Source organism: Muscardinus avellanarius, assembly GCF_963383645.1.
Source record: "Muscardinus avellanarius genome assembly, chromosome: 1".
NCBI classification, from domain to species: Eukaryota; Metazoa; Chordata; class Mammalia; order Rodentia; family Gliridae; genus Muscardinus; species Muscardinus avellanarius.
In genome coordinates, this window is record NC_137786.1 from 163,483,725 (window position 1) to 163,497,141 (window position 13,417).

The 13,417-nt window shown below is 36.7% G+C and overlaps 1 protein-coding gene across 2 annotated transcripts in view; it reads left to right on the forward strand.

Annotated features, from left to right (window-relative positions):
* The window catches only part of GRM5 (glutamate metabotropic receptor 5), a gene marked incomplete at both ends in the record, with an annotated part of 485,189 nt that overhangs the window by 420,644 nt on the left and 51,128 nt on the right, over positions 1-13,417 (forward strand). For both annotated transcript variants that reach the window (XM_080699847.1, XM_080699846.1), the window contains one exon: positions 10,931-11,870. In XM_080699847.1, the coding sequence (XP_080555973.1) occupies positions 10,931-11,870 (940 nt within the window). The remainder of the gene's footprint in view (positions 1-10,930; positions 11,871-13,417) is intronic.

Genomic DNA, 13,417 nt, shown 5'->3' on the forward strand with positions numbered 1-13,417 from the left:
AGATTTGAGCCCTGTTCTTTCTTTACAATCCATGCTTTATCGTTGCCCTAATCCTGTATATAATTTGGAAGTGACTGGATTGTTTCTCAAAAAATCTTTAAATACAGTGAAAATAATTATTCACTTATTCTTTTCATACAATAAGCTTGATGAAGATGTTTTTATAAATGCCAAAAAAATTAATGGTTTTTTAATGAGATGCCAGGGTCATACACTGATAAATTGTAAAATGCCTTCTTCCAATTTCTATACTTTCATCAAATTAAAATTTGCTTTTCTACCAAATTAGTAAAAATTTTTGATATTTTTATACATATAAATACTTACTCCAGGACCAAGAGAGAGAAAGAGAGAAAGAGAGAGAGAGAATAACAGTACAGAAAGCACCTCTCAATAGACTATCTGAGAACAGGTCCTAAAACAAAAACAAGTTTTCATCTTGCCAGAAACCACGCAGTGAAAAATGTACACCATGCTCTTCTTCACAATGATTAATTTGTGGTCTATCCAAAACCGTGTCTCTGTGGTCGAAACCACTCTGATATGGCCAGACTGAGAAAAATAATGTGGTTTCATTGATTGCAGTTTTTGATAAATATAGCTTGCCCCCAAGTAAATTACCACATTTCTCTCTAAGAACATAAAACATTATAATGTAGTGCTTACCACTGCATTATCTAACCTACTTGGAAAATGTTTCAAGAAGCATCGGCATATTACGTGAGCAATATGAAACAGATAGATGTTTCCTATCTCGATGCCTCTTAAAAATTGCATTAAGTTGAGTGAAACATTCATAAAACATTATGCTTTTCCTTGTACTTATAATTTAGGACAATAAAATACCATTTACTTGAGGCTGTTTATATATAAAGAAGCTGGAAAGATAAAGCAGCCTGGCTTTCCCCCAGAACATAGGGCAATCTAATAAAGCGCTTGGGCAATTCAGTAGGTGTTGAGTCTCTTCTGTTTTATGTGTAGACTTCTATCCCCCCTTCTCTCCACTTCACAATCATTACATGACTTTTCAAGTCATATCATTTTGCAGCGTCCTCATACTAATCCTTGACATGTCGGCAGGCAGGTATTATCTTCTTTCTTCCTAAATCTTTTGCTGATTTCCCATCTGAACTCTCATCAGTAATTCCCTGAGACTTTATAATTCTCTTATGACACTATATTGCTATGATGCAGAGGTTTTTTCCCTGTATATCTGGTTGTATTTATCCTGTATCCTTTACATTCTTTTACTTGTATGAATCTGTACTTCTCCTACAATTTCTGTCAAATGCTCTTCAGGTCCAACCTTACCTCAGTTCCTTACCTAAAAATAAGACAAAATAGAGACGCTTGCCCCATACAAATGCCATGGGTGTTAACAAATGCAATGAAAACAAAGTGCTCAGCACATTGTTGACTGGGTGTCACAGTGCCTGAGAATTTAGCCAGCACTTTATTTTACATTTGCAATGATTGCCTATCTGTCACCATGATACTTACCAAGACTATATATGAGTAGATACTCAGTAATGTATGTTGAACTAAGAAGTAAATAGAATACTCTAATTGTGCTATGTGAACAATTTTCAGTCTTTTTAATGATTTGGTCAAGGCATTGATCTTTCTTCTTATATATCTTACCTATGTGGTTTGATTTTGTTGCCATATTTTCTTTCTGCAACAAAAATACTCATTTTAATTAGTTAAATATATGCCAGTAACTCACTTGAAAAATATTTACAATATCATGTTACTTAAAATTTATAAACTAATAGGCTTGGGGGAGAGAAGCAGGAGGTAAAATTCAGATTAGAAAGATAAAATTTTGCAACCAGCCTTCGGAAAGGTAATGTAAGCCCAAGCCTTAGAACAGTCCCGGCATGTCTCAGAGGAGACAGAAATCAAGGTTATATGGGAATATAGAAGGAATATAGCAGGACTTAGAAAGTAGTTGCAAAATCTCTGAGTCATAAAATCAGAAAGCCTTTGAACATTTGGTTGGAAAACCAGCTACAGAAGAAAAATGGTTCTCAGCATGAAGCTTCTTTGGGGGGAAAAGAATCTAGCAAGCTGCAAAAGGTAAATATAAATTAATAATAAAGCATTGATTATAGATACTCTTAAATGTTTGAAATTCTGCTAATGGTCTGTCAGTTTTAAATTAATAGCTTTAGCCGGGCGTGGTGGCGCACGCTTGTAATCCCCGCGCTTGGGAGGCGGAGACAGGAGGATCGCGCAGGTTCGAAGCCAGCCGCGCGCGCTGGCTTAGGCGACCCTGTTTCCAAAATGAAAATGTAAAAATAGGTCTGGGAGTGTAGCCCGGAGGTGGAAGGGCTTCCAGGAACCCCAGTACCACCAAAAAAAAAAAAAAATTAATAGCTTTAATGCCTGATTTGGGTAAATGCAGAAATTATATTAAGTAATTTATAGATTCAATTCCAAGCAATATCTTTGTCTTTATTGACCTTCTTCGGGTCATTGATGTTTAATTTCTTATCTGTGAACTCTACAGGAGTTTCTCTAGATTAATATTCTCATTATAAGTAAGGGAATTCTGTATTATTTCCATTTTATGGAAACATTGAGGAACAAACAAATATAATAAAAGTCTCACAGTCAGGGCATATTCGTTTGTAAGCCGGAAAGGAAGTGTGTATTCTCTTCTTGTCAATATACTCACTCGTTTATGCAACCTATTGAACTGTCTGATGTGGGCCAAATACTGACCTTGCCACTGGAAACCTAGCCATAAGCAAAGAAACAGTTTCCTGTTCTCAAACTGCTCAGTCTTCCACATGAAACAGATAAGCAAGCACAGACCCAAGCCAGGGCGTCCTTAGACTACAAGGGAAGATCCTGTCATTAAGGATCAGGGAATCAGAAAAGTCATACTCCAAGAGGATCTGCAAAATGTAAGAATAATGAAAAGTCAGCCAGTGAAGAGAGATAGGGAGATAAGCAGAAAGTGGGGAAACCATCTTAGCAAATTTTATTATGTCGATGCATATGCTGTGTTTTTCCACTCACTCATACTCATCTAAAGTATGACCAAAAATCATATTTTTAAAGCTTCTCCCTACAAATGTGCATCTATGATAATCCTTCTCCTTAGCACTCTGCAAAACTATAAAATCATCCTTTACATCTTGATTATAAAATAAATCTTGGCATAACATTTCAAATCCCCCTATAAAATATAACCAGTAAAGGAGAACAAAAATTAAAACTAAATAAAAACATAGCTCTGAATTTTTAGCTCTTTGATAAAATTTTATTAAAAGAATCTAAAATAAAAATATGCAGCATGCCATGAGGAATATGAAATAGGCTGCGATGATGAATGAGTGATGAATGGATGGTGTGAGTCTACTCTTCAGCACAGTGGGGAATGCCCTATGATCAGTCCTTGTTTTCTTGTGCTGTGAATTTCCTGTGCCTACTCAGAAAATGCCTCATGCTAGAAAACATAAAGGACATAAGAGCAACAACTCACTAATCCATGTCTCTGGCCAGCAACACCAAAGATATGTATGATAGAGTGACAATCTTGCTAAAGAGCTCAATAAAACAAGGAGATTTCTCAAAAGGAACCATAGATTTATGTCAGGATAACAACTCTCAAGTGCTTTTGATACCCCTAATAATGGGCATGGCCAACATAGGTAATTAATGAGGGTTTTTCTTTTTTTTTTTTTTTTTTTTGGTGGTACTGGGGTTCCTGGAAGCCCTTCTACCTCCGGGCTACACTCCCAGACCTATTTTTACATTTTTATTTGGAAACAGGGTCTCCTAAGCCAGCGCCTGCGGCTGGCTTCGAACCTGCGTGATCCTCCTGTATCCACCTCCCAAGCGCAGGGATTACAAGCGTGCGCCACCACGCCCGGCTTGGGTTTTTCTTTTTTATGAAGTAGCTTCAGATTGTCTTTTGGAAAATTCAGCTTAGTACATTGCCTCCCTTGGTATAGCAAAAATATATGTTAGTATAGTAAACAATTTAAATCAAGGTTTCAATCTTGATCCCAACAATTCAACATATCTCACTGCAAATTGTCCCTCTGTAAAATAGAGATAAAGGCACATTCCTTTTTTTTATTTATTATGAAGACTGCATAGCATTTCTTTGGTAGCACATGACACAGAGCAGGCTCTCAGTAACTCTTTTCTTTTACTCATGCTGACATAAATGGGACTGAAGCAGCTTCCAATTGAAACAAATACTGATAAAACATGCCAAACATTTTAGATGGTGTCTATATTTTTACTTGATAGAGTTATCATGGCGTGCTTTATTTCATGAAAAGATAATGATAAAATAAATTAACTCCAAAATACATCTTCTCTGAGAAAGACTTGGGGACACTGTTGTTTATCTGTCCTCCTAAAGTTAAAAAAAGTAGAAATTAATAGCTTTCTTGTAATGAATGAATCAGTCTTTGTAGTTAGATGGTGCTTGTAAAAGAATTATTTCTGTTTACTGCCTCCCTCTTTCTTTATGCAGAGAAAAAAAATGTACTACCAATACCCAATGAATCACTCAGGATGAGACTCATCAAATATAAATTATATATCAAATGACTAGACAGTTTGAGGAATATTTCTAATATGAAACATTTCCAATACGAAAAAGGCTTTGAGCTTCTTTCCTAGTTTTGTCCTTTATGATTACCAGAATTTTGACTCTGAAATTCAAATATATTGCACTGAATTTAGGCTCCTTCCTATAAACACACATAATGGCTTGTTATTTAGGGCTACTTATAGACAGCAAAAAGTGTTGAGAAGAACTGGATCTAGACACATGAATGATAATTATATACTTTTATTCTGTAGTAAACATATTAATTTGTTGATATAGTTGCTATACCAACTATATGAGTGATACTCCATATAGGGAGCCATTTGTCAACCAAAAAGAAGTTCCTGATATCGGCACACTTACAGACAAACAAGGAAGGCAGACCTCAACAATGTAATCAACCAAACTACCCCTACACTCACAGAAAAACAGATTAAAATTATATTGGGTGCTACAGAGAAAAGTAAGGTACCTAGATACTGCACATACATGTGTGTAGGCACACTCACACACTCACATACACACACACACACACACACACACACACACACACACTGCTTCCAACACCTTTCAACTATGGAAGTGACAAAAACTGTAGCTGAAGCTAAGTGAATAGGAAAGTATGAAAGGGCAAGAGATATATTAACATTAAAAGAAATTGAGTCTGCACATCCCTGAGGTCCCAGACTAACCTACTAGAGATAAAAATTCAGAGAAGTAAAGAAAGGAGGAAAGATAGACAAATGATTTTTGGCAAAATATATTGAAAGGAAGCATGACAGCTTTAGCCACCAATCAATACCTCAGTCTGAACATATCTATTGGCCATGTGTCAAGGGGTAGCTTCCATAGCCCCTCATCAGTTTTCTTGTATATGAAATGGCCTGGCCAGCATTCGAGGACACAGATATCTTATTCCCAAATATTCTTAACAGAAACTTTCTTTAACCAAAATTATATAGGAATTACGGAACATGTTAAGGAGTTCCTGCTCAGCCTGTCTGCCATTCCACTGCCTCAGAAATTGCCATTTGAAACAGTGTCTGAAGATGTGACAATTTCAGAATTATTAACTATAGAAATATTGTATAATATTCAAACCCTAAGCATGAGTACCAACTGTAACTGGGCAGTCACATCATTTTCGGGAGTAATATTGGTGGAATCATATAATGATTAGGGATGATACGGTTTTAGCAACTTTCCCTCTTAGGAAAAAAAACATATTTTTCATATATGTCAGTTCATGCTATGAAAAGATGGCTTATCCTAGAACAACATAAAATTATGAGATCAAGCATGAAAAGGAAATAAAATGAGAATGAATAGCTACCTAGATAGATGGGCCATAGTTTTTCGATTGAAGGCTCAACTGCATTTCTAGAAGGGAATATAATATGTGGGGTTTCTTTTTGTTTTTTTGGGGGGTTTTTTTGGTGGTACTGGGGTTCCTGGAAACCCTTCTACCTCTGGGTTACACTCCCAGACCTATTTTTAAGGTTTTTTATTTGGAAACAGGGTCTCCTAAGCCAGCATGGCTGGCTCTGAACCTGTGCGATCCTCCTGTCTCTGCCTCCCAAGTGCAGGGATTACAAGCATGCGCCACCACGCCCGGCTAATATGTGTGTTTTAAAGATTAGAATATACTTGTTCGAAGGTAACTTCACTGCCATGTTCAAGATATTTAACCAAAAATATGATAATATATTAAAGTAAATGTACAATAAAATTAATGTATATATACTTTGCTAAAATATATAAATATATGAAGTATATATAAATAATATATACTTTAGATTTTTAGTTAATTTCTACATATATTTCCAGAAACTTACCATTATACCAAGAATAAAGCAGGAATAAAAATGCCTAGTAACTCAAAGAAATTTAGGAAGAATAACTGGGTATTCAGATTTTTGTAGAAAAATGCACATAGTAAGGTTAGTATTCAATGAGAACCTAAATTTATAGTATAATAAGATTACCATTATCTCAAAGTTCTGAGATTTCTTAGAAAAGGCCCCACATTAGGAAGGGCATTACTCCTCCTTCAAAAGAATTAGATTGTATAGTAGTAAAGAGGAAGAAAGTCATAAAATGATAAACTCTTAGGAGAGATACTTATAAACTTGAAGTTTAAAGTTTGTGAAATATATTTGGGTGAGGGGAAAAAGAAAAACAAAACACTGAAATAATGTTGTCTGAGGCAGCTAAAGAGGCCATCCAATTAACCACTTTTCTTTGGCTTCTGATACATTTCCCTCCTCTAGCTGATCAGTCATACATCTTCCTTAACAGATCTCCTTCCTCTGCCATTTTCTAATGATGGTGTTATCCTACACGGCACGCCTCTCCTGTCACCTACATCTATGAATTTCCCCATTTGTCAAATGACTCTCATGTCTTTTATTCCCATCTATAAGCAGTTGTTTTCTAAAGCTATTACTTCCACCCTGGTATCTCATCTAATCCTCTGTTTTCCTATGCTCCATTGGTCACAGATGCTCCAAATAGCATGTCCAAACAAACTAGACATCATTCCCCTAAAATAGGACATTTTCTTTCAATAGCCTTTAGTTACTAGTAAATAATGCCACTAAATCAAATAGAATCTCCAGCTTGTAATATTTATCTTTTTTTTTCAATCCTACTTCTGAAATTTTCTTACAATTGTTTTCTCCAGTATGACAACTTAGTTTTTGTCCTTATCATCCTTTACTGTCCTGTTGGGATAGATTTTTAATTGGTTACTTCATATCCAATTTCCACCTACCAATTCAGCCTCCTCACTTTCCAGTCTATCTCCCTATCACCATCAATTTTAGCCCATGGAAGGCTTTAGGTAGGGTTAGGATGACTGCATCTTAGAGGTTGCATATAATACATTCACACATTGAATAGGTTGCCCTGATGATCTCTAAGACCAAGAATCAAAGACTAGTTGTATATAGTTACTCAAGTTGCTTATTCAAAGACTGTTTTGCCCCACCACAAAGTACTGACTCAGGAACTCTTGTATTTAGGTCTTTCAATTGTATTTTTGTAGGCATCTCAAATGACTACGGTGAACATCTATTTTTTGGAAACTCTAAGATGTCATTCAATTATGAAATTCAGCAATTACAGCACTCTAAGAAGAGTCTAATTTGCTATTACAAGAGAATAGTTGTGAAAGTATTTCATGCAATGGCAGCATCATTACACTATGCTTTCTCAGTGGTTCTCATTAAATGAAAAATTCATTTGAATGCACGAATTCTGGTAAACTGTTAAAATAATAGCATCAGTGTGTCTCATGCACATTTTCCAACACCTATATCTAATGATCTTTATTTACTTTCACAGTAATGTAAAGGGTTCACACACGAATAGTTCAAGAATATATCTGACAAAATAGTCGAAAATGTTATTATAAGGAAAGCATTTAGAAATTAGGGTGCTAATTATAAAAATAAAATGCAATTAAGATTTAGCAGAATGAAGAAAATGGGAATAAAAGTAAACTCCTTACAGTAAATATTTATATGTTTTTTTCAATTAACTCATAGCTAATGAAAAGATTCCTGCTTAATATACCACATATTTCCTATATCAATAAATTCTTACGAATGTGAGTAGCTCATGACTTAGCAGTGTAAAGAAGCCCCTGTGTAATTTACTACAGGAGATAATAAATTTTGTTGTCAAATAAGTGCTATAAATAAGTGGTTACACAAGAAGAAAGATAAGAATAATTATGTCTTCCTTTTGTCAAATGTTTTCTACAAGCAGAAAATTTATACATGTAAACCTAATCTCTGTGGCACACCAAGGTATCAGAAGTTGCATTGTAACAAATTTAAACATGTTTGACTGAAAATAGGAACATAGATGTATTTATTAGCAGTGACATATGCATTTATTTATAATTAATGATATTATGCAATAACTCATATTAGTCTGGGCTATCCACAAATTTTAAGTATAAAGCCCATTGTCTCAATATTAAAAGCACATTTATGTAGAATAATAATACATTTTCTCATCAAAACAATTTTGCAAAGAGTGTTGAGAATCTCAGGCTAACACCCAACTCCTATTAAACCCATAATAAATTTAATGGAACTATCTGAAACCTTAGGTTTTGAGGTAAGAGACCAGAAGGACAAAAATAAGAGAGATATATAATATTTTATTTCCTTTTTACAACAGAGATTCTCTTAGACATGGCTTGGAAGACTTGTATGCCTCTTTGCAATAGTGCATGTTGGTCTCTTCCCAACATCCCAGCAACCACTGGTATTCAAAGCCAATTATTTCAACATTCCTGATCATGTAATATGGCTAGGTAATGAGAAAACCCTACCCCTATATAAATTATGATTTTTTTGCTGTCTATACCAGAAAATAAATAGAGTAGCAATCTAGTAGGGGTGATTTTATGGTTATCAGGGACTTAGGCTCCTTCTCTCTTTTGCTTCTCTCTCTCTCTCTCTCTCTCTCTCTCTCTCTCTCTCTCTCTCTCTCTTTCTCTTTCTCTCTTTCTCCTCCCTCCCCATTATATTTATTTATTTTTACTTGGAAATGGGTCTCACCAAGTTGCAGAGAGCCTTTTATGTTTGCTTTGGCTGGCCATGAATTTGTGATCCTCCTGTCTCAGTCTCCCAAGTACCCGAGTACTGGGATTACAGGTGTGTGCCACCATGCCCAGCTTCTCTGTCCTTAATGTCACCTCAAGTTCAGAATAATTGCTGGAGGAATAGTCAACATGTTCACATTTCAGATAGCAGGAGCATGAAGCAAGGAAGGGTAAAAAGAGCACTCTCAAAACGAGTCATTTTACTTCAAGGCATCTTCTGTTTACTTTTTTTTTTTCCTAGTATCTAGTCCTCTGACACATTTGACTGCAATGGTTACTAGGAAGTATATAATTGTAGCTGCATTCTTGACCACCCCAAATGAAATTGTAGTTCTATTGCTGAGAGTGAATGGGATAATAGATATTTGCAGGCAATTAATAACCACTGCCATATTCCTTAACTGTTCAAAGCTCCAGATTACTGGCCTCATTTCCTACTCATTCCATGAAGCTATCCCAGTTCAATATTTTTTAAATGTTTGGCTTGTGATACTACTCCTCCTAGAGCAATCATTCTAATTTTCTCGTTGAACTAGGAGCACTTAGAGGGTCTTTAAAAATTCTGGCATCCAGTCCAGACCTTGCCTAAGCCAATTAAATCAGCACTCCAGCACGGAGACCCAAACACCAAAAGTCTTTAAAAGTGTCTCTATGTAAAGAATTACAGAATTCATCCCTGAAAATATAGCATGTATATTATTATCACTACTATATTATGATAAGAAACTGTAATGCGCTAACCCAAAAATGTCTCTGTGATTTCAGTGTGCAGCCAAGTTTGAGAGCCACTGTCCTAAAGAAATTTTAAAAGAAAACAATTAACCCAAATGATGCCATATTTTGTCACTTCTCTTTGCAATAATTTCATGTCCTGAGTAGAGATTAATTTTGATAGTGGAAGCACTTCCAGTGTCTCTCTTTGAGTCTGTTTGTTTTATTAAAACAACACCCCTTCTTTTTTTTTAATAGCATCTTTTCTTCTTTCACATCTAAAACACCAGATTCTCTGAGAAATCCCCAACTTGTTTTTACCAGTGTTGGCATTATTCTTTTACTTTTTATACACTCCCACATCCATTGAAATATTCTACATGGCTTTAAAATAATTCTCAACTTTTTTGTACTTTTATTCAAAATCTACCCAGAAACCAAAGGATGTTTAAAATACACCTGTATAAATATGATCATGCTGTTCCCCAGATCAATCACTATAAAAGCTTCCTGTTAATTTAGGACTCTCTGACCTGCAAGACACCCCTCCAGTTTTACCCTCCTGTCTTACCAAGACTAATCAACACATTATTACACAATGGCCTCTTTTTATTTCTTTTCTCTTTGTAGATAACATCTCTTTGCCAAGCCCACTGTATTCTATCATCACCCAACCAACCTCTGGTAGAGTTCTTCATTGCTTCCCATGGTCTGGAAGAGAACCCATGTCATGCTTCCTCATGTCCCCAATCACATTTATGAATCATCCTTTAGAAGGTGCCAATTATTTCCTCCAGGGCACAGAACACTTATCATTATTTTGTTCCTAAACCTAGGACAGTTCCTGTCACGGAGTATGCATTCAATAATATAAAGATTTTCTGAATGAATTTTCAAAGGAGCGAGCAGTATGGGATACTGACAATCAAGAGGTAGATGAGAAACTGAAATGGTTGCAAGCAGCTGCTTATAACATAGAGACTTATGAACCATGCAAATTTCTCTCCTTTGTTTTCAATATGCAGGTTGTGACTTGATCCCAGTACAGTACCTTCGTTGGGGCGACCCTGAGCCCATTGCGGCTGTGGTGTTTGCTTGCCTTGGCCTGCTGGCCACCCTCTTTGTGACTGTAATCTTCATCATCTACCGTGATACTCCGGTAGTCAAGTCCTCCAGCAGGGAGCTCTGCTACATCATCCTTGCTGGCATCTGTCTGGGCTACTTATGTACCTTCTGCCTCATCGCAAAACCCAAACAGATTTATTGCTATCTTCAGAGAATTGGCATTGGTCTGTCTCCAGCCATGAGCTATTCAGCCCTCGTGACCAAGACCAACCGTATCGCAAGGATCCTGGCCGGCAGCAAGAAAAAGATCTGCACCAAAAAGCCCAGATTTATGAGTGCCTGCGCCCAGTTAGTGATTGCTTTCATCCTCATATGTATCCAGTTGGGTATTATCGTGGCCCTTTTCATAATGGAGCCACCAGATATAATGCACGACTACCCAAGCATCCGGGAAGTCTATCTGATTTGTAACACCACCAACCTAGGAGTTGTCACTCCTCTCGGATACAATGGACTATTGATTTTGAGCTGCACCTTCTATGCATTCAAGACCAGAAATGTCCCAGCTAACTTCAACGAGGCCAAGTATATCGCCTTCACAATGTACACCACCTGCATTATATGGCTAGCCTTTGTGCCCATCTACTTTGGCAGCAACTACAAAATCATCACCATGTGCTTCTCCGTCAGCCTAAGTGCCACAGTGGCCCTGGGCTGCATGTTTGTACCGAAGGTGTACATCATCCTGGCCAAACCCGAGAGGAATGTGCGCAGCGCCTTCACCACATCCACCGTGGTGCGCATGCACGTTGGGGATGGAAAGTCGTCCTCTGCAGCCAGCAGGTCCAGCAGCCTTGTCAATCTGTGGAAGAGGAGGGGCTCCTCTGGGGAAACCCTAAGGTAAAATTTGGGGCGAGGGGTGGCTATGGGGAATGGCTGCTATACCTTGAATCCATGGCATTTGCTTCCTTGGTTTAGAAATGGGACAGATCAGAGTGATGCTACTGGAGGCAAGGGAAACTTAGGGCTTCAGATATTCTTACTGAACTTTTTTTGGAGGCTTAATTGAACGTTGATCCACTTATTCAGGCCAAGACTGGAAACATGGAAGCTGAGATCTCTGATAAAGCAGTAGTAAGTTATAGAAAAAAAGGAGAGAGTTCAAAAGAACAGAGAGAGCAGAGTATGTCAATGAGCCAAGGCCTCCAGGTCCTAGTGATATATTGTGGTCTAAGTTTTAGTTCACAAGAGCAGAGAGATTATTACAAACAAATATTATTCTGAGAGCAAAGGGCCAAGATCCTTATATCTTCAACTGCATTTGCATTTGAAGCCCAGAGGAGCTTTTGACTACCAATCCCACAGAGGCATGAAGATGTAGTTTATATTTTAGTTCTTAATGGGCAAGTTGAACTCTTCAGAAGATATCTAAATAGCTAAAAAATAAAGCAAAACAACAGAGTGGCTCTGCATATAAGTCTTCTAAACAACTTATCAGATTTCCAATTCTCTACTGCCTATAGTCCCATCCCTCCCCAAATTCAGTATCATGAATAGCAGTTATTAGATCATTTATATCTGAAAATAATCTGGACCCAACAGCCAATGAATTATTTCTCCCAAGTGTGTGTGTTTGGAGGGGTCTTCCTTATGTTATATAGACACAATATTTTAAAATACATTGAAAGCATGTTATCAGTGGCTTGAGGGAAATTTTTAAGTATTAAACAACACATAGTTCATTGATAAAGAGGTCCTTATTGCCTAGGTCTATAAATTATGAATAAAGATTTCCTGTTTTTAACAAGTATATATCAAGCCAGGTGTTGTGGTACACACCTGTAATCTCAGTACTTAGGAAGCTGAAACTGGAGAATTGCATGTTCAGCACCAGCCTCAGCAACTTGGTGAGACCATCAGCAGCTTAGCTAGATCCTGTTTTAAAACTAAAAATAAAAGAGGGGTGAGGATGCAGCTCAAAGGTAGAATGCTCCTGAGTTCAATTTCCAGTACAAAAAAAAAAAATGAAGTACCTATCAAAAAAACGAGTTGGGGTATCAGCTCAGCAAAATCTATTGAGACCTTACAGTATTTCTAAACGCTAGATTAATAAAGGAAGATAAATACCTTTCAAGTGGAAGATAAATATCTGAATAGTATTGCTTGAACCATTCTCCTCTACCACCATTTAGCCTGCATTAAAATCCTACTTTCTTATCGTTCTACTTCTCTAAGAATAAATTATGTGGCAGTAAAGATACTCTATCTGCTAAGGTTTGAAAAGGCCTAACTCATTTGCATTATTAACTTATACGTTACCTCATTCAGTTCTTTTCTTAATCTTTTATACCCCTCATGTCTTTCCATGTTCACTGTGCAAGATATTCAAAAGATTATAAATTGTATTTTTCCCTTCTTTAATAAATCTGAGCAATGTCATAGTTTGT